Genomic DNA, 22,646 nt, shown 5'->3' on the forward strand with positions numbered 1-22,646 from the left:
AGAAAGACTGTCATGTTTTAAACTGTGTGGGTATCAAGCAGGAATAAAGTCTGTCAAGTTTTAAACTGTGTAGGTATCAAACAAGAAGAAAGACTGTCAGGTTTTAAACTGTGTGGGTATCAAGCAGGAAGAAAGACTGTCATGTTTTAAACTGTGTGGGTATCAAGCAGGAAGAAAGACTGTCATGTTTTAAACTGTGTGGGTATCAAGCAGGAATAAAGTCTGTCAAGTTTTAAACTGTGTGGGTATCAAGCAGGAATAAAGTCTGTCAAGTTTTAAACTGTGTAGGTATCAAACAGGAATAAAGTCTGTCAAGTTTTAAACTGTGTAGGTATCAAACAGGAATAAAGACTGTCAGGTTTTAAACTGTGTGGGTATCAAGCAGGAATAAAGTCTGTCAGGTTTTAAACTGTGTGGGTATTAAACAGGAAGAAAGACTGTCAGGTTTTAAGCTGTGTGGGTATCAAACAGGAAGAGAGACTGTCGGGTTTTAAGCTGTGTGGGTATCAAACAGGAAGAAACACTGTCATGTTGTAAACTGTCTGACCATCTAACAGGGAAGAAAGACTCAGGTTTTAAACTTTGAGTCAATATTTGTATTGTTATTATCTGCATTGCCTTTACCATTTCTCTTATCCTCTGCATTGCTTTTATTTTATGTGCTTTATTATGTTTATGTTCATTATATGTATATTGTACTGCTGTGAAGCACTTTGGGCTACAATTCTTGTATGAAAAGTGCTAAATAAAGTGTATTATTATTACATTTTATGATTTTCATTTATCAAAATGAATCAAATCGAACAGTAGTCAACATGTAAGATTTACGATGCATTGAAACATTGCAGAAACAATCACAATCAAACCCAATATTTGTTGGATTGAATCGCAACACCTTTACCACATCTGTGTCTTTCCACAACAGGGCGCTGGCTGCACTGCACTCGTGGTTGCCGTGGTAGCCAGGAAGTTGGAGTTGACCAAGGCAGAGAAACACGTCCACAACTTCATGATGGACACACAACTCTGCAAACGAGTGAGTCTACTGTCGGTGACAGAAAGAGACATTCCGCACAGCATCATAGTGTGACCCACCTGGAGTGGAACTCGGGTTCCCCCCACATAGGAAACATCAGTCAGACAGAGTAAATCTCCCCTGGCCAAGTGAGATACTAAACAAGGCAGAGAATAGCTGCTCCAAGATGTTTATTGACAGATCAAAAAACACATCAACCGACATCACCATCAGCATCTCCGTTTTGCCGTTATCTCTGGTTCTGTATCATTAGGGGATCCGCTCTGCATCACTCATGCACTCCCTCGCGTACGTGCACGCGCACTGAATAAATTCCACAAATGTACCTTTAATACCAGTATTCGTCTGACCACACCCCTCGTTAGCTTACCTTCATAAGCAGGTGTGTGGTCACCTGCTCTCCTCCTTCTCGCTTTCACCACAAGGAAGTGCCTCGGTAGTACCCCACTTGACGTGTTGTTAGTTGAAAAGAGTTGTGACGAGTTTACATTGAGCTTAGTTTTTTCTTCTCTCATATCTGTTCAAAGGAAAAAGCTAAGTCATAATGTCTTCTTCGGAGAGTAGACCTACTCTTCACCAGCGGTTCTCCATTCCCGCCTCCGTCGTGCGTTTTGGTGCGGGGCTGCTGCCACTTTCGTGGTTGCCGACCCAGCCCAGGAGGCAGCCGATGGGTAGTTTGCCTCTCCGAGGAGCCGAGGCATCGGTGCCGTCGCTCCGGCGATGGCCTGATCTCGACTCTGGTTCCTCTGGTTCCAGGGAATCGTCCGTTGTTGAACGGTCGGTTGTTTTGGGTCCGGAGGATTTGCGACGCAAACTTTTCGCGTCTGCCCGTTCACGTCGCAAGATGGTGGCATGCAGGCGCGAACGGCCTGGGTTTGGGGAATTGCTGGAGACCAGCGAGGATGCGTCCGGCTCTGGATGTCCGATGGAAACTGAGGACTTCATGGAAGAGTCGGACGGATTCTTGTTTGAAGGTCCTGTGGAGGCGAGTATCCCTCCTATCCAGGAAACACCGGAGGGGGGAGAAATGGCTCCATGGGACGCCTTGTTCGAAGATGTCGAGGAACCACCTCGGCCTCATCAGCAGGATGCCCTGCTATCAGCCACATCAGACTGTGGCTCCTCAATGAGTCGAAGCCTGCTGCATGTGAGGGATGCGGGTTCGGTGGAGGAAGGTCAGCAGGGGGAACTGCGGGCTTTGTTTCCCGAGCTCATGGCGGTAGCCGCCGCTGCAAACGGCGTGCCGCTGCCGCTGCCATTGCCTGCTCCTGTCCCTGACGATCTCATAGGTCATCTCTGGCAGCGTCGCCCGGTGAGAGGGGTGGATGTTGTCTACCCATTTTCCCCTCAATGGGGGCCTATGTTCGTCAGGGTCAGGCGGTTTCTAACATCATGGGACTTGCCCGCGCCTACGTACCAGTTACACGGGTGTCGGGGTTGGTCAAAGGTATGAGAGAGGGCGTGCCACGGCTTGATAGTCCGATGGCCGCTCTCCTCTGTCCGGATGTGGTGTGGGAACCATTATGCAAGCCGGTTCTCCATGGAAGATCGGCTAGGCGATTGGCATATTGGGGTGACCAGTCATTTATCGCTGGTACACAATCGCTGGCTGCGGCTTCTACCATCGCCCACCTGGCTAGATTTGTATCAGGGATAATAACGGGCGGCATGGATCTGACCGAGGTAAAATGCGATCAGATCACCCAGGCGGCAGGAGCTGTCCTGCACCTTACCCAGGTGCTGGCCATAGCCTCGGGGAAAGTGCGCGCCCTGGCCACCCTGATCCAGCGCCACCTTTGGCTGGAGCAGGCTCGAGTGCCGGAGAAGAAGAGAACCCCTCTTCTGACGGCCAGCCTCTCCGATGCTGGACTGTTCGGGAAGGCCCTGCAGCTGATGACCTCAACGTGCAGAGAGATGGCAGAGGAGAGATCCGTTCTCCAACCCCATTTTCCGCCTCCTGTCCTTGCCGGTGGAGTCAGAAGGCTTCCACGACGTCGAGCTCCCTCCGCCGTGCCTACCACTGCCTCCGCCGCCGCTGCTGGCCCCTCCAAGAAGGCCAGGAGAAGAGACGGCGCTTCTGCTACCACCGACCCATCCACGACCGGAGGAGACGGTAGGGAACGTCGAGACCAGCAGACAGTTAACTACCGTCCCTCCGGGGCTCCTCGGGGTGGCAAGACTCGAGCGGCACGAGGTGGCAGACGCCGCTAAAAGTGACTTTTTCCCTCTGTGTCCCCTCTCCTCTACACCCTCCCCGGCCCCTTATGATTGTGTTTTGTGCCATGTAAATAAAAAGTTCCCCGATATAAGGGGAACTATGTTTTTGGCCAAACAAACTGTGTGTTTCTTCAACAAATCATATGATGGGGTTGCGTAAATGTGAATCTGCACTATTACGTTGAGAGATGAGTCATGTTGTGTTACGAGATTAAGCAAGGTCTGCAAGCATACACTTCGTAGGAGGTTCTATTAGCCTGACGCTCCACATGCAGGTAGAAACTGGTGGTATTCCATTGCTTAAACAAAGTATATGTGTTCCACAACGCTGTTGTGTTAGTTGCAGTAATACTCGTACACACACGTTCCACGGCCTAGCCGTTACTCTCGGTCAGCGTTTGCTATGTACGACATAGACAACGGGTGTAGGATTCACACACATACGACTTGTTTTGTTGTAAATCCTGTTCACATTTTGTGGGTAGCGGGCATTGTATTAGCTTACGCTATACATTAGCATTCTACCGGAGGTTTCAAAATACTACAGTTGTGTGTAGGGAAAGAAGGGTTTTTTGTGAGGGGGTGTCGAATAAACCCCTCCTTCCCACTTGGTTGGTTTAGGAGATTTTATCTCATTCTGCTGAGCCAGTCAGGGCCGAGCCGTTAGAACGTCTTGGCAGGGAGGGGGGGGGGGGGGGGGGGGAGGGTTGTCCTGCCGACTCCTATTACAAACAGGAGCCGTGTACAGGGTTTCCCCCCGTCATAGCAATGTTGCTATGGCGACGCCTTCCGTGAGTTAAAGAGTGTTAAGGTGTCGAGTTAGAGCGTAGGGCTTACGGGTCTGCTACGCTCGATTTATGTGTAAACTTGAGTCAGTTGGTCACGTGACTCACAGTTGACATGTCTTTTTCATAACTGCGACTCATGTGGGAAGGCTTCTGGGAAAGTTCGGTCTTTACTCTTTGACTAAAGGAGTGACTGGATGTAAAAACATGTAAACGGTTTTTTACTCCCAGCTGTGCAGTTGGGTTCATACGGGTGATGCTTCTTCTTTATTATTATAAAGAGTTGGATGAATCTATATGAATTGGAAATGGGGGACCCTGATGGAAACAAGACTAACGTCTTTCTCAGGTCTGCATCCCCTTAACAATTGTGTGTATTGGGCCGTGCTGTATTGTACCCATTCTGCAATCTGTTGAATAAAGTTTTCATTCATTCATTCATGGAGTTGGTTGCATCCCGCCCCTCTTGTCGTTCCCCTGAGCGCCTTGGGGATTCAATAAGATGGTCTACATAGCCTATTATTGATGTGGATATGCCCGACGCACACATAGTGCTAGCTCGGGATGTTCTGCTGGACATTAAGCAACTGACTGGCGCGCCTTGGTTGCTTGGGGTTAAAACAGCGTTTTTATAAAGCAATTGGGATGGGGGTTTTCCTCTTCCGACGACCTGTGTGGTTGTCGACGGGTTCTCGTTCATATCAGGGGATGATAACGAAATGGATCTGGACATATGTAGAAGGGTCTCACGCCCTGGGGGTGGGCCACCGGGCGCGGTTCGCACCGAACGTCTGAATGGCGCCATCTTTTTATGTTTAAGATCAACACGCATATCTGCCCCTTCTCCTGGAGTTGGCATGTCGGCGTGGTTAGGGCATGGGACTGGTTCTGGTCACGCTGGTCCGGATCAGTTAAACCCGTTGTCCGCCGGGGATGCAGATCTGCTGTTCTGGTACCCTGAGGGACTTGGGCTTTTTTCAGGAGGGAAAATGCTAGGTCGGTCCGGGTGTCGCAGGGTTAAGCGCTATGGAACCCTTGTTGGGTGCATTGTATTCTACACTGTCGTAATGGCTTACGGCCGTGCCAACCTGTACACGCCCGATCTCGTTGGATCTCGGCCGCCACGCAGGTTGGTCTTGGTTAGTACTTGGTTGGGTGACCTCCTGGGAATACCAAGTACGGGGTGTTGGGGCTGGTTTTCCATTCTTGCGCTCTTCTCTTACGCATGGCGAAGAGGGGCCTGTTGGAGTGGTCTTTGACCTCCTCGGGGGACCCTGTGCTCCCCATATCACCGGGCCCGGTCCGAAGTAATGTTTTCGTTGACCCATAGGCCCGGGATAACCCTGTTGGAAACTGGAACACGGGTACTGCGGCAGTGCCGCAGGTATGTTTTGGAGTTTTTTCCTGAGGGGTTATGGGACCAACCACCGCATAGGGTAACGACTAGGTGGTTGGTTCTCTGGTGTGTTGGAGCAGTGTCAACTCCCGGGTTAACCGGTTGAGGGTGCCCCTGCACGTTCATGACGTCTGCCAATCGTGTCAGCCTTCTCTGCCTCGACCCCTCTGGGTGGGGGTTTTTAAATGGAGGCTTGGTCATGCAACAACGCCAGCATGCGCCCCTTCCGCCGGAGCGGCTGTGTTCAGCTGTCCCCTCTGGCGCCTGTCTCGTCCGCAGTCTCCAGGCTCGGGTTAACAGCCTGTTGCCTGGTTTTTCCCCGGTGCGCTTCCTGCTTCTGTTGGTTAACCTTTTTTGTGTGCTTACGGCCATGCTGACTGCCTGTTCTGCAGGGTCAGTGTGCCAGGCGGTGTACTATTGGGGGGACAGGGCCCGCTCGGCTGAGGGGCCTTTGTTCGAATACGCTGGCGATGTGGGGGACGGAGTCACTAAGTGCCCACCTGGTGGGGTCTTGATGCTGGCATCATGGACTTCTCCGGGCCCCCGTTCCAGGGGGTCCAGTCCCTTTGGTAGGTCTGGGCCTTCCTTCGCGCTCCGCTGCTACGGCCTTGCCACAGGGTTGGGTTTGCCCTTGACCCCGTGTTTCTGGGGGCAGTAACAAGGTTGTTCCCTCCGTTCGTTCCCGGGTGGCATGCGGGGTGTGCGTGTGTGTAGTCGTGGGGTCAGGCCACGGCTGCTCACCCTGTGCGTTGAGTTGCTTGAGTGCCTCTTCGCACGGTCGGGTCCGTCGCCCTCCCGGGAAACCTCTAATAGGGGGGGTGCCCTCCATTAGGGGGGGTCGGGGGGGCTCGGCCCTCCCTGTTCTGATGGTCGTGGGGGGCTTTCAGTGGGGTGTATTTGTCGGCCGGTGGCTCCGCTCGGCCTCCCTATGTGCATGAGTGATGCCGAGCGGATCCCCTAATGATACGTTAGGTTATGACTATAACCAAGTTCTGTTAATTAGGGGTGACGCTCGGCATCCGACGCCGCTGCAGCCCTTGACCTCACCTTGTGGTGAAAGCTTGGGAAGGAGGAGAGCAGGTGACCACACACCTGCTTATGAAGGTAAGCTAACGAGGGGTGTGGTCAGACGAATACTGGTATTAAAGGTACATTTGTGGAATTTATTCAGTGCGCGTGCACGTACGCGAGGGAGTGCATGAGTGATGCCGAGCGTCACCCCTAATTAACAGAACTTGGTTATAGTCATAACCTAACGTTAATATCTCTGGTTAACGTCAACAAGAATATCCTTTCTCCTTTGGAAATAATGTCAAACCACCTAACCAAAATGTGATCGGATTGACATTTTTGGGGGTCTTTAAAGGGGAACTCCACTGCAACATATGCGTGTTTTCAGCTTTTTTTGAACAATGATATAATTTATCATTATTTTTCTTGGAAAATTTCAATATCGCCCAAGCCTAATCTGCATGTGTCTTCAGTAATGTAGGTTTAGGCCTAAGTGTTTATTTGCATATTGAGTGGGGAACCGAGATCCGATCACAGGTCACTCAAGACGCACGTGGATGAGACACATTCTAATCATGCCAGGTGTGAACAGACGTACTTTGAGCTGTCCACTTGTGATCGGATCACCCAGATCGGATCTTAAATGCCAGGTGGAAACAGCCTTTCACTGATGTTGAAGCTATACTAGTCTTACGCTCCGTTGCTGTGGACCACAGAGAATACGTTCTATATGAAGGGAAGGCGAAGTGGGATCATTTTAATATTGATTATCATATTTTATTCGATTTTTATGTACAACCTCTGAGTGCAGCATGGATCAGTGACAACATTTTGGAATACATAAGAACGGAACTTTAATTGTAAATAAACATGCTATTTCCATCATGAGGCCTTCCATGACCATCCTTCGCCCCTTGCTCCATAGGTAAAGAACACTGCTGCCAATGTACTCAGGGAAACATGGCTCATCTACAAACACACCAAGCTGGTCAAGAAGATAGATCACGCTAAAGTGCGGAAACACCAACGCAAGTTTCTACAAGCCATTCACCAGTAAGTGCCACATTGCATTTGTTGTCCGAAATGGGCTATGTCAATTAAAATTTACTGGTTGAAGATGAAGTTGAAGTTGAAAATTGGGTGATTTGTCAATGGAGGCTGGTGGGCAGGAAAATAAATTCTCTATCACTCATATTTTCTCTGAGATCTACAGTTAAAGGAATACCTTGCCATTTAAAATTGTATTATTGATTTTCCTCACTTGGGATTTCAAATTGTGGTGAAAAGGTTTCTGTACTGGCACTGCATTAGTATTCTTTGTTGGAACCAGTAGTAACAGCTAGCTGCTCTTAGCTTTACCTTACACCTAGCACCACACATTGGTTTCAGTGGATGGGATGCTAACAAGCTGTTTTATAGTAGCGGAAGGACAAATATAGTGTGGTTATGTCCACAATGTGAAACAAAACAAACAAACAAACAAACAAACAGAAGAACAAAACAAACAAACAAACAAACAAACAAAAGACAAATACATTTTAAAATGTCAAAGAATGTCTTTAACATTAGAGATGCATTTGAATGTTTCATACCCCTACTCCCCCTCTTCAAATCATCACCCCGGGTGAGATAGACCTACTGTACACCTACAATACACCTACTGTACACATACTACACCTAATGTACAACTAATGTACACCTACTGTACACCTACTGTACACCTACTATACACCTACTGTACACATACTACACCTACTGTACACCTACTATACACATACTGTACACATACTACACATACTGTACACATACTCCACCTACTGTACACATACTACACTGACTGTACACATACTGTAGACGTACTACACCTACTGTACACATACTACACATACTGTACACATACTACACCTACTGTACACATACTGTACACATACTACACATACTGTACACATACTACACCTACTGTACACATACTGTACACCTACTACACATACTACACCTAATGTACACATACTGTAGACATACTACACCTACTGTACACATACTGTACACATACTACACCTACTGTACACCTACTGTAGACATACTACACATACTGTACACATACTGTACACATACTACACCTACTGTACACCTACTGTACACCACCGACCATAAAGCAAATAATGTCCTCTAATTTCAGCATGTTGTGGCAATGGGGAAAGTACTTGTTCTAAGATGCTTAATTCACGGTACTGTCTTTCAATGTTACCTGTGGTATTCGACGACGTGTAAGTGGTATTATGATAGTTGCTATTAGAGTGACGTGTAGAACGGTGAATGTGAGTTGCCGTATTATTTGGTGGCGTCACTGGTAGCGCTTGTTATGAATGTCTTTCCTATATTACTCCACCATCTCTCTCTCTCTCCATCTCTCTCTCATACACAAACACACAAACACACACACACACATAGACACACACTCTCTCTCTCTCTCTCTCTCTCTCTCTCTCTCTCTCTCTCTCTCTCTCTCTCTCTCTCTCTCTCTCTCTCTCTCTCTCTCTCTCTCTCTCTCTCTCTCTCTCTCACTCTCTCTCTCTCTCTCTCATACACACACACATGCATCCTTCACTCTGGACATGTGTGTTTCTCTCATATAACCTACTATTTGCTCTATATTTCTCTCCTTCCACCCTGTGTCCACCAGATACCTCTCTTTAGCAGTGTTTAACATAATGCTTGTTGGAAGCACTAGGGGGGGGGGGGGGGCATGGCTGCCCTTTGCCCTGCCCTGAAAACCATTCTTCCCACCTTTTTGCTGAAAATTTAAATATTTAGTAACTTTTTTGTGCTTGTGTGTTCTGAACGGTAAAAAAAAAAGAATAAAAAAGAAACAGCTTGAAAAGGTGTTTTTTGGAACCGCACTAAAGCGCATCCGTTCCCTGATACCTGGGCTTTGGGTATCGGCCAATACAGAGTATCAATCCGATCCATTACTTTCAATGAACAGTATCCTTGGTCTTCTTGGGGTCATTGGCAAAACAATTTGAGATATATAACATTTTCTCCATTAGAAAGAGTGAACAAATTCTGCAAATCAAGTCACTTTGTTTTGATTTCTGGCATGTTAGAGTTTATTCTTGGTATCTAGTATCCGATACCGATATTATTTCTTTCTTTACTTTTACCTTTTTTTCCCCTCCTTTTTCCGTTTTTCTCCCATCCCAATGTTAGTCGTTATGCCAATTCCCAATCCTCTACCTGGTCGTTGCGCACTCTACCCCTAACCGTCGGTCTGGGAGGGCGGAGACTATCACATGCTTCCTCCGACACATGTGTAGCCAATCCCCACTTCCTTTCACCTGGCAGCGCGGACTCTCACTGGGGGAGTGTAACGTGTGGAAGGGTCACACTACCTCTCCCAGATCCTTCCCTCGCTGGTGCAGGCGCCCCGACCAAACTGTAGGAGTCGCTGTTTTACAACAACCAGGACCCACCCTCGCCGGCTTCCCACCCGCTGACACTGCCAATTGTGTCAGTATGGACGGTCGACCAAGCCGGAGTTACCACAGCTGGATTTGATCCCACTGTCTCTGTGGTGGTAGACAGACGCTACGCTACCCGGCCGCACCCCCGATACCGATATTATTTCAGCTTGGTATCAGACCGATCTCTCAGTATTGGTGCATCTCTAATTCTAGAACTCTCGTTGCTTTTGATGACTAAAGTAGCCATTGTTTCATCGTCATCAGAACTTTCAATCTTGTAAGTTGTATATCCCTAAGAGAAGAACAAGTACCTGGTGGAAGCACAGCCTCGCTCTTTGCTTTGTGTTTATAAGTCATTCTCTTCTTCTCCTCCATTATTTATCTTTCTCTCCCCATCTCTCTCTCTCTCACACACACACACACACACACACACACACACACACACACACACACACACACACACACACACACACACACACACACACACACACACACACACACACACACACACACACATTGTCGTCAGTCTAAAACTATTGTAACAGTCCCCCTTACTATCCCACGTTCCCCCCGTTCCCCCTTCCCCTGACCCCCCCCCCCTCCCTTGTCCCCCCGCCCCCCCCCCACCCCTTAACCCTGTGCTTACAGTGTAGAGGTCTTAATGGTTTTCTTCACGTGTCTCGTGAGTGTCGTGAGGTTTAAACTCTTGTACTGTGTTTTGTCTTTGTTTCGCTCTATCACTGCAGAGCTCAGAAGTAAGTTGAGTCTTCTCTGTCTCCTCTTCCTCCTCCTGTTTCCTCCACATCCTCCTCCTCCTCCTTTCTCTCCATGTCCGCGTTTGACATGCATGACGCACAACAACAAACAAACAAAAAACTGTAAATATGAAATGCTGGATGCTGAATGGTTTTTGGTCGGTTTTCCTTTCAAGTCAATGTTCCATTTTACCCCCTTCCATCTCGAACACAACGAAACACGAAGCATCAACATTTCTTTTCAACCACTGACTTTGGCGTGTGTCGATAGTGGTGGGACTTTTTGCCTGGAAAGAACGTGTGAGAGAGATGCATCTTGGCACAGTCTGAGCTTGGGGCTTGTTGGCCGGCGGTCCATATTCATCTATGAAGTCGCCATGTTCCTGTATGATGTTGACCATGATTAATATAGCCGCTCTGTGGGCTATATTAACCTGCATTGAATAGAACTCATCCTCTGCTCCTGGTGATGTCATGCTGATGATAATACACACATATTCTACTGTATCTTTACAAAGGTTGCATTTCTTATTTTTTTGTTGTTTACTTTGGGGTTTATTTTAGTTTGTTCTTTTCTGTGCCATTTACTCCCAGTCATGTGAAACAGTCATGACAACACACACACCAGGACGTGACACGACACAACGTGACAAAACACAACACAATGTGACACAACACAACATGACATAACACAACATGACACAACACAATGTGACACAACACAACGTGACACAACACAACGTAACACAACACAACGTGACACAACACAACGTGACACAACACAATGTGACACAACACAATGTGACACAACACAACGTGACATAACACAATGTGACACAACACAACATGACACAACACAATGTGACACAACACAACGTGACACAACACAACGTGACACAACACAATGTGACACAACACAACGTGACACAACACAACATGACACAACACAACATGACACAACACAACGTGACATAACACCACATGACACAACACAACGTGACACAACACAACACAACGTGACACAACACAACGTGACACAACACAATGTGACACAACACAACGTGACACAACACAACACAACGTGACATAACACAATGTGACACAACACAACATGACACAACACAACGTGACACAACACAACACAACGTGACACAACACAACGTGACACAACACAATGTGACACAACACAATGTGACACAACACAACACAACGTGACATAACACAATGTGACACAACACAACATGACACAACACAACGTGACACAACACAACACAACGTGACACAACACAACGTGACACAACATGATACAACACAACACAATGTGACACAACACAATGTGACACAACACAATGTGACACAACACAACATGACACAACACAACGTGACACAACACAACACAACGTGACACAACACAACGTGACACAACATGATACAACACAACACAATGTGACACAACACAATGTGACACAACACAATGTGACACAACACAATGTGACACAACACAACGTGACACAACATGATACAACACAACACAATGTGACACAACACAATGTGACACAACACAATGTGACACAACACAACGTGACACAACACAATGTGACACAACACAACGTGACACAACACAATGTGACATAACACAACATGACACAACACAATGTGACACAACATGATACAACACAACGTGACACAACACAACGTGACACAACACAACGTGACACAACACAACGTGACACAACACAACGTGACACAACACAACACAACGTGACACAACACAACGTGACACAACACAACACAACGTGACACAACACAACGTGACACAACACAACACAACGTGACACAACACAACGTGACACAACACAACACAATGTGACACAACACAACGTGACATAACACAACACAACGTGACACAACACAACACAACACAACACAACGTGACACAACACAACACAACGTGACACAACACAACGTGACACAACACAACACAACGTGACACAACACAACACAACGTGACACAACACAACATGACACAACACAATGTGACACAACACAACATGACACAACACAACATGACACAACACAACGTGACACAACACAACATGACACAACACAACGTGACACAACACAACACAACGTGACACAACACAACGTGACACAACACAACACAACGTGACACAACACAACGTGACACAACACAACGTGACACAACACAACATGACACAACACAACGTGACACAACACAACGTGACACAACACAACGTGACACAACACAACGTGACACAACACAACGTGACACAACACAACATGACACAACACAACACAACGTGACACAACACAACACAACGTGACACAACACAACGTGACACAACACAACATGACACAACACAACACAACGTGACACAACACAACACAACGTGATACAACACAACATGACACAACACAACGTGACACAACACAATGTGACACAACACAACGTGACACAACACAACGTGACACAACACAACACAACGTGACACAACACAACGTGACACAACACAACACAACGTGACACAACACAACGTGACACAACACAATGTGACACAACACAACGTGACACAACACAACGTGACACAACACAACGTGACACAACACAACACAACGTGACACAACACAACGTGACACAACACAACGTGACACAACACAACACAACGTGACACAACACAACACAACGTGACACAACACAACGTGACACAACACAACACAACGTGACACAACACAATGTGACACAACACAACGTGACACAACACAACACAACGTGACACAACACAACGTGACACAACACAACGTGACACAACACAACATGACACAACACAACACAACGTGACACAACACAACGTGACACAACATGATACAACACAACACAACGTGACACAACACAACGTGACACAACACAACGTGACACAACACAACACAACGTGACACAACACAACGTGACACAACACAACGTGACACAACACAACACAACACAACACAACGTGACACAACACAACATGACACAACACAACACAACGTGACACAACACAACGTGACACAACACAACATGACACAACACAACACAACGTGACACAACACAACGTGACACAACACAACACAACGTAACACAACACAACACAACGTGACACAACACAACACAACGTAACACAACACAACGTGACACAACACAACACAACGTGACACAACACAACACAACGTAACACAACACAACACAACGTGACACAACACAACACAACGTAACACAACACAACACAACGTGACACAACACAACGTGACACAACGTGACACAACACAACGTGACACAACACAACACAACGTGACACAACACAACGTGACACACAACACAACGTGACACAACACAACGTGACACAACATGATACAACACAATGTGACACAACACAAGTATTTTGCAGGGCTACCATACAGTAAGTACAGATATGAGGTATTTGTACTTTACTTCTGTATTTAATTTTTTTATTCCATTACATTTCAAACCAAAAGTCTACTTTTTACTCCACTAAATGTTTTACTCAACAACCACAAATACTAGTTACTTTTAATTTAAAAAAAATTTGTTTGCCAACTCTAAGAGTACTTTAATAATTTTACTTCAGTTTGAACCGAGGACTTTTTTTTCTTTTACCAGAGTACTATTCTATCATTATATTTATACTTTGTACTTGATGATTTGGGTACTTCTACCAGCACTGGCACTATGTTAAACTAGAGAATTACCTGCCACAGGCAGGGCTGGTCAAATCCCCTTCCCTGATTATGGCTAAATCTTTAAGTCCCTTTCCCAGGAGAGCCCTAAGAGCGGCAGATACACCCGGGCCGGACACGGTTCCCCGGCGACACAGAGCCCAAAGCAAGCGGTCTCACTGCTGTGATCTGCTGATTTGCACATGAATGAATGCCCTTGAATGTCATCCTGTCTGTCTGAGAATAAGCCTGAGCAGGGAGACTCTTCATCTGTCTCATGCAGACACACTGGCTGTGTGACGTCACCAGCGACGACAATGCATCACAATAATACAAATAATCAGTTATTACCAAAGAACTTGAATGCATAGAAATGGCCTTTCCTCTAGAGTACCACCATAATCTCCCTTTGAAAGAAATTGTGTCTATAATGTTGAACTGGGTGTATACAGAGTATCACTAATATAACCCAAAATTAAGCTTGTCTGAACATTTATGAGTTATGTAGTGATCAGAAAAGTAAACAGACTTCTATATCTTTTCTGCATAAGGAAACTATACCTCTATTGCTGTGCCTGTGTTCATCGTCGTTTCCATAGACACAGTGAATAAACAAGGCTGCACAGATGCCGTGAAGTAAAATTATAAAAAAAAAAATCAAAAAATATTTGGTTCCTATTTATAAAAGACACAAAAAAATGTATATTATATTATTTATTCAATATGGTAAGGGGAAATAATACAAGTAAAGGTAGCATGGGTTCGTTTACTTCCTGTTTGGGCAGAGATGTTTGACAGTGAATCAACGTCGTCCAACTCTCTGCATAGGAGAATGCATCAAACCAATATAGATTTTTGCTACAATATTATCAAACATTCTATGGCAGCCATCTTATGGTGATCCAATGTTGCCAATGGAATGTTCATCCAAATGATGCCTTGCCACCAACCTAACTCTGGTCTCCATGACAACATTATCAAATGCACAAATGGCTGGCATAGAATATTTGACAATGTTGTCATGGAGGCCAGTGTTAGTTTTGTGCATGCTGGACTGTTATCATGGCAAAGGCATCGTTTGGATGAACATTCCTTTGGCAGTTGTGTTGAACATTCCAACTTGTTGAGTCCCAGTGCACACTGTCCACACATGAAACAATATCCTTTACAACACTGACAATTCTATGGAAGCCATTTTACAATAGGTGTACAAAAGGAAATAGAGGCCTTACACGGAATGTGATATATTTCTCATTATGTCAACCCATAGCAACCAGAGGTCCATAAACCTTTTGTGAAAGGCCTCTACTACACTTTTCTAAGGCCCTTTCTAGACATGCAGTTTATATGCCTGCCACTGAGCTGTGAAAGCACTGATACAGGGCACGTCACATTTCTGTTATTATTTGTTTATTTATTTATTTATTTATTTTGGGGTGGGAAGGTTATGTTTTGATTACAGTATAATTTCAGTCATAGGTTCTGTCAGTTTCTGCATGTTTTTGGTTCAATATATCAAATTGGCCGGGACTGGGAATGCTTGTACATATATATTTAATGTGCATGCAGGCTGCTGTCTCACTCTCTCTCTCTCTCTCTCTCTCTCTCTCTCTCTCTCTCTCTCTCTCTCTCTCTCTCTCTCTCTCTCTCTCTCTCTCTCTCTCTCTCTCTCTCTCTCTCTCTCTCTCTCTCTCTCTCTCTCTCTCTCTCTCTCGCTCCTCCATACCATCAATGAGAGAGCTCTCCTAACAAACAATGTTGCTCTTCCTCCTCCTCTTCCTCCTCCTCTTCCTCCTCCCTTCCATAATGGCCTCTTCTGCCTCTTACCAACCCTCCTACCTCCCAACCCCATATCCCATCCTCTCCCTCTCAACCAATCCCCTCTTCTCCCTCTCCCCCACCCCTCTTTCTATCATGCCCCCGTCCCCGTCCCCCCCCTCCTCCTCCCGCTGGTCCCCGTGCCTCCTCACAGACTGCGCAGTGTGAAGATGGAACAGAGGAAACTCAATGATCAGGCTAACACCTTGGTGGACCTGGCTAAGGTAAGCTTCTCTCCTCACAACCACTATGTTTACAGTATAGACCTTTTCTTTTTCTTTAAAGGGTGTGCAGTCCACTCCCCGTTGTATGTCTTCTTTAAGGAGACAGTATGGAGGCTGAGAGGGAGACAGAGTAGGGGAGACACAGGAGAGATGGTTCTCTATGGAGACAGTATGGAGGCTGAGAGGGAGACAGAGTAGGGGAGACACAGGAGAGATGGTTCTCTATGGAGACAGTAGGGAGGCTGAGAGGGAGACAGAGTAGGGGAGACACAGGAGAGATGGTTCTCTATGGAGACAGTAGGGAGGCTGAGAGGGAGACAGAGTAGGGGAGACACAGGAGAGATGGTTCTTTATGGAGACAGTAGCGAGGCTGAGAGGGAGACAGAGTAGGGGAGACACAGGAGAGATGGTTCTTTATGGAGACAGTATGGAGGCTGAGAGGGAGACAGAGTAGGGGAGACACAGGAGAGAAGGTTATTTATTGAGACAGTAGGGAGGCTGAGAGGGAGACAGAATAGGGGAGACACATGAGAGACGGTTCTTTATGGAGACAGTAGGGAGGCTGAGAGGGAGACAGAATAGGGGAGACACAGGAGAGACGGTTCCTTATGGAGACAGTAGGGAGGCTGAGAGGGAGACGGAGTAGGGGAGACACAGGAGAGATGGTTCTTTATGGAGACAGTAGGGAGGCTGAGAGGGAGACAGAGTAGGGGAGACACAGGAGAGATGGTTCTTTATGGAGACAGTAGGGAGGCTGAGAGGGAGACAGAGTAGGGGAGACACAGGAGAGATGGTTCTCTATGGAGACAGTAGCGAGGCTGAGAGGGAGACAGAGTAGGGGAGACACAGGAGAGATGGTTCTTTATGGAGACAGTATGGAGGCTGAGAGGGAGACAGAGTAGGGGAGACACAGGAGAGAAGGTTATTTATTGAGACAGTAGGGAGGCTGAGAGGGAGACAGAATAGGGGAGACACATGAGAGACGGTTCTTTATGGAGACAGTAGGGAGGCTGAGAGGGAGACAGAATAGGGGAGACACAGGAGAGACGGTTCTTTATGGAGACAGTAGGGAGGCTGAGAGGGAGACGGAGTAGGGGAGACACAGGAGAGATGGTTCTTTATGGAGACAGTAGGGAGGCTGAGAGGGAGACGGAGTAGGGGAGACACAGGAGAGATGGTTCTTTATGGAGACAGTAGGGAGGCTGAGAGGAAGACAGAGTAGGGGAGACACAGAAGATAAGGTTCTTTATTGAGACAGGAAGGCTGAGAATGAGACAGAGTAGGGGAGACAGTAGGAATGCTGAGGGAATAGAATTCCAAGTATTAATTAATGTCCCTGTGTTCCCGCAATGGGTAGAGCAATGTACTACTGGAACACTGGCAAAGTTAGGGGTTCCATTCCCTGTGTAGCTCAATGGGTAGAGCATGGTACTAACACTGCCAGGGTTAGGAGTTCCATTCCCTGTGTAGCTCAATGGGTAGAGCATTGCACTAACACTGCCATGGTTAGAGGTTAGATGTTCCATTCCTTGTGTAGCTCAGTGGGTAGAGCATGGCACTGATGATTAGGGGTTAGGGCCACCCACATAATACTGCACTTGTGGTACTAAAAGGTGTTTTCGATAGAAGTGCCCACCAAGTGATTGAACGCCTCCAGAACCACTATGTTCTGTTTTTCCTCATCTCTGCCTCCCTCTCAGCCTTCCTACTGTCTCAATAAAGACATACTGTGAAAGGAATAATCCACCAATTTAATCCAAATCCACCCACCTACCCATCAGCCCCTTAAACTGGGTGGAGCAGGACCACTCTGCCCTGCTTAACTGAAACCAGCTGACCAGGTGGAACAGAAGGAGGTCAAAGGGAGATGGAAAGTAGAATAGAATAGAATAGAAATACTTTTATTATCCCGAGGGAAATTTGACACTGCAAATCGCTCAACATTAAACATTTAGACGGTCACAAATAAGAATAACAAAACAAATCAAATTGCCTAAGAATAAGAATAGAATAAAAATAGAATAAAATATACAGTAAATAAATACAGTAAAAATATACTGAAGTCTACAGTAGGTGTAATATTGCACAGTGCTGTTTCAAAAGTAAGAGTCCAGGAAGATGGTAACTGTCACTCTGTGCTCAGTGATGCAGTGAGGCACAGTGATGCATTGTAAAGTCTGATGGCTGTTGGAATGAAGGACTTCCTGTGCCGTTCAGTGCTGCATTTAGGTAGTGTGAGCCTAGCACTGAACATGATCCTCCTGTCAGCCAAGTCTGTGTATATAAGTGGCAGCCTTAATTGATGTGTGTGGCATTTGCCCTGTAAGAGATACAGATAAAACAAACAAAACAAAAATAAATCATATATAACTAAATCAAAACTACTAAACAGATGACAAAATAAAGAGTTCAGCAAGGAGAGTGAAAGAGAAGTGAGCTTTTTAATACGTAGACTTGGGTATGGACAGAATTATGTTATATATGATACCCCCTACTGTGCATACGTTACTTGTTTCCTTCTGTTCCAGGACTTATGGATATTGCAAATATGTGGTCATCAAATAGCCATTTCATTAAGTTGCTGTCTTGGGGTACTTGGGACATGTCTACATGTTTTGATACTTTATCAAAGAGTGTCTTTCATAGAAGGGACAGTAAAGTAAGAAGTGGGTTTCATTCTCCATTTCACCAAGTTCACAGTAATGAGCCTCTGATCCTCCTCAGTTCCAGTGTACCAACCTGTTTCACTATGTAATGGCAATAACCCGGAACGGAACTGAGATCGCTGGCTCTTTGATAGATCATACCAAGGGCGTAATTTTTTTTTCAATGGTGGGGCGTGGTCCGGCGAAAATGTTGAACATTTAGAATTTTAAATGCATCAATCTGGTGCACTTTGAGGGTCAAGTACAGATCTGCGCTTCCAGTTTGAGAATGAGTGATGTACAGTACTTCATTCAGGGGATCGCAGCTGCGATAATTTGGGCAACATAAGAGGACCTCTCCACGCGTTGATGAATTCGGGGGTAACTGTCATAGGTTTTCTCTTACGAACTTCCAACGAGGTTGTTGGTGAATGAGGTATATAATATTTTCAAATGATGTCTCCAAGTGGCAGCATGTATAGTGAGAATGATTATGCCACCCAAGATTCTCAGCAACTTCTATAGAAGTACGGTGTCCTTACCAGCTCAATCACGGTCTGGTATGGAAACTGCACTGCGAAGGAGAGGAAGGCACTCCAGCGAGTGATTAAAACTGCTCAGTACATCTCTGGAGCAGCCTTCCCCTCACTACAGGACATTTACTCTACCAGGGCCACCAGGAGAGCACATAGCATTATTAAGGACAGTACACACCCCCAGCACAGACTATTCAACCTCCTGCCATCAGGCAGGCGATACAGGAGTCTGAAAGCCAGGACTACGAGACTGACAAAAAGTTTCTACCCACAGGCCATCAGGCTCGTGAATGCCAGCTCCTCCACCTAGCCCCCCCCCCACACACCTTCTTGGCAGACACTCTGACCTGATTGCTGCTGTGAACACACTGTCACCCTTTACCCGAACTATGAATCACTAAAGACACGTTTTAACTGCTGCTGTGACCCACTGTGACCCACTGTCACCTCCATTTATATGCAAATACTGATCGGAACGTGCAATGTTACTCACTGTGCCTTGTATATACTGTATGCTGTCCCTCAGGCTCCTTCATTTTTGTCAGCCAACGGAGGTTATGGTCTGTGTGCACGATGAAGGGTTACCCCAGGAAGTACTGCCCAAAATGTAATTGTAGTACTCATTGTGTGGTGCAGTAGTTCTGTTGTAGGTTTGCACAGCTAGTGACTACCATAGGCAAGCACAGGCTCCCTGCCCTGCTGAACTTGTGAAAGGACAGCACCATTGCCAACATTGCTCGCATCAGTGTACAGTATCATGTTGCCTTGGTCTAGTGGGTAATCCAGGACTGACCCAGACTCTGGCATTATTTAGTCCACTGGAAACAGATGTATTTCTTAGTCAGGACATCGAGGGCCTCACTATGGTGGCAAAGTCTTTTACAAACTGCAGATAGTATGATGCCAGGCCGGTGAACTGATGGACCTCCTGGAGTGATGCAAGTGTTGGCCACTGCTGCACCTTTTGGATTTTAATGGGGTTGGTGACCACAGCCTCCTCCAAGACAATGTGGCAGGTAGGCCACTTGACAACAGAGGAGGCAGCATTTGACAGGCTTCAGTTTCAGGTAGGCCACTTGACAACAGAAGAGGCATGCAGCCAAGGTTGCTGGGTCCTGTTGAGAACACACAGTAGATGAGCTAGCTGGAGCTGCTCCTCTCAGTTGAACTCTGGTTGTAGAGCTCCTGCAGGTGCTGGGGAACAGTGGGGTGTTTTGGCTGCTCTGGCCTGGCTATGGTTGTGGCAGGATACAGGAACCCTGTTATGGCCTCCTCTCTGATTGTTACAGCTGTATTCCCAGGGTTAAATATATGGAGGTGGTACAGCTTTAAAGAAGCACTTTGTGCTTCTGTACAAAGCCTTTGGTGGGGCTCAGTATCACTTTCCCTTTAATGGTTTTACCACATACACATGGTCTGGCCTCCAGCACCACAGTCCAGGCTACTCTCACTGCATGTGTCTTTGATTGGTTTAGGGCATGGAAATACCTCCTTGCCCAACAACAGCATGGTGTGGTGGTCTCCAAAGTAAAGGCATGCTTGGGGCTTGGGTGAAGAATAGATGGCCTAGGAGGGCCCCATTGCCAGCAATGTCAGCTACCAGGAAATGCTCGCTCACCTGCCGGTTGTTGATCTGGACAGGTTTGAGCCTCCCCAATTACAGGAACGTCTCCAGGCTCAACACCCAGCAGAGTCTTTACAATTGATGGCTGAGACCAGGCATCTGGGTAAATGGTGTTATACTGGTGCAGGGGCAATACACATTTCCACGCCCCACTGTCCAAAACAGCACAGACATTCAGTTCATGCACTAACATATGAATGCTCATTTCATGACCGTGTCCTTTCAGATGAAGCACAGTGGACTCTGAGCTCTCATGGAAGGCGGTTGGAGCTTAAACTCTGGTTGTTTTCCTAGGTGAAGGGCACTTTCTCTTCATGTGACAGTTGTGACACCAAATTTCCTCCCACTTAGGGGCTGTCTACACGAGTGCTGGGTTTAATGTAACCGTGATTGTATGTGCGCAGTTGCACGCCCACACACAACCGGGGTTTTGCTACACTGCAACCGCGGTCTTTGAAAACCAGAGTCCAGGGTGAAGTTTTGCGCACATCCCGGTTGCAGTGGTTGCGTGTGGGCATAGAAACCGAGGTTATTTCCAGTGTTTACAGCAGAGCTGTCTCAAGTAGTGTTATATGAAAATGATTGTAACAAACTTTTGTTCGAAACGTATCATCTGTGTTGAAGAGTGTTGTGATCGACTGATGATGTCTGTTGTCGCATTCCTGACCTGACGCTCAGAGTAAACCTGTAGCTGCGGCTAAACTAAACTCATCCGTCCGTGAAGCTCTGAAAGCGCGCACCAAAGCACACAACGCCGGCCTGGTGGCAGGCAACATGAATGACCACAAGGTGGCGCGATACAACGTAAGGAGGACAGTAATAGAGGCAAAACGGCGCTATAGGGATACAATTGAACTTCAGTTTGAACAGGCTGACTCCAGAGCTATGTGGCAGGGCCTCAAAACGATGACAGACTACAAAGGCACCTCCCTCAAACTGAACAGTGACATCTCCTTAGCAAATGATCTCAATACCTTCTATGCGAGGTTTGAGGCTGGTAATAACAACACCAGCCTACAAGCCACGGCAATGGGGGGGGGGGGGTCTGCTGATGGAGACTCAGTGTTCAGGGTAACAGAGCATGAGGTGAGGCGGACCTTTCAGGGGCGTAACTTGCGGGGGGGGTCCCCGGAAAATGTCCCCCGCATGATTTCAGAATGCAGTATTTGTCCCCCCCATGTTTTCCAAACCGCTGCAACTGCGCGGCCTGGCGGCCAGCACTGTGACTCGCTACTACACAGTGCCGGCACTGCAGATTTACCCTACTCTTGGAATGCATTGCCAGATCCTCAAAGTCATACATAGGGGCGCTGTCTCGATAATGCAGTGTTATTAAAGCAGCGTGTAGTGTAGCCGACGCATGAACCAGTTGGAACTGGAAATCCGTTGGTAAAGAAATAGCG

The 22,646-nt window shown here is 46.7% G+C and overlaps 1 protein-coding gene across 1 annotated transcript in view; it reads left to right on the top strand.

The window, feature by feature from the left end:
* The window catches only part of kcnn1a (potassium intermediate/small conductance calcium-activated channel, subfamily N, member 1a), a gene marked incomplete at its 5' end in the record, with an annotated part of 233,017 nt that overhangs the window by 179,403 nt on the left and 30,968 nt on the right, over positions 1-22,646 (top strand). The window contains 3 exon segments of the mRNA XM_084326864.1: positions 926-1,036; positions 7,371-7,498; positions 16,369-16,438. Of these exon segments, the coding sequence (XP_084182990.1) occupies positions 926-1,036; positions 7,371-7,498; positions 16,369-16,438 (309 nt within the window).

This window comes from Notolepis coatsorum (genome assembly GCF_963971535.1).
Source record: "Notolepis coatsorum genome assembly, chromosome: 13".
NCBI lineage: Eukaryota > Metazoa > Chordata > Actinopteri > Aulopiformes > Paralepididae > Notolepis > Notolepis coatsorum.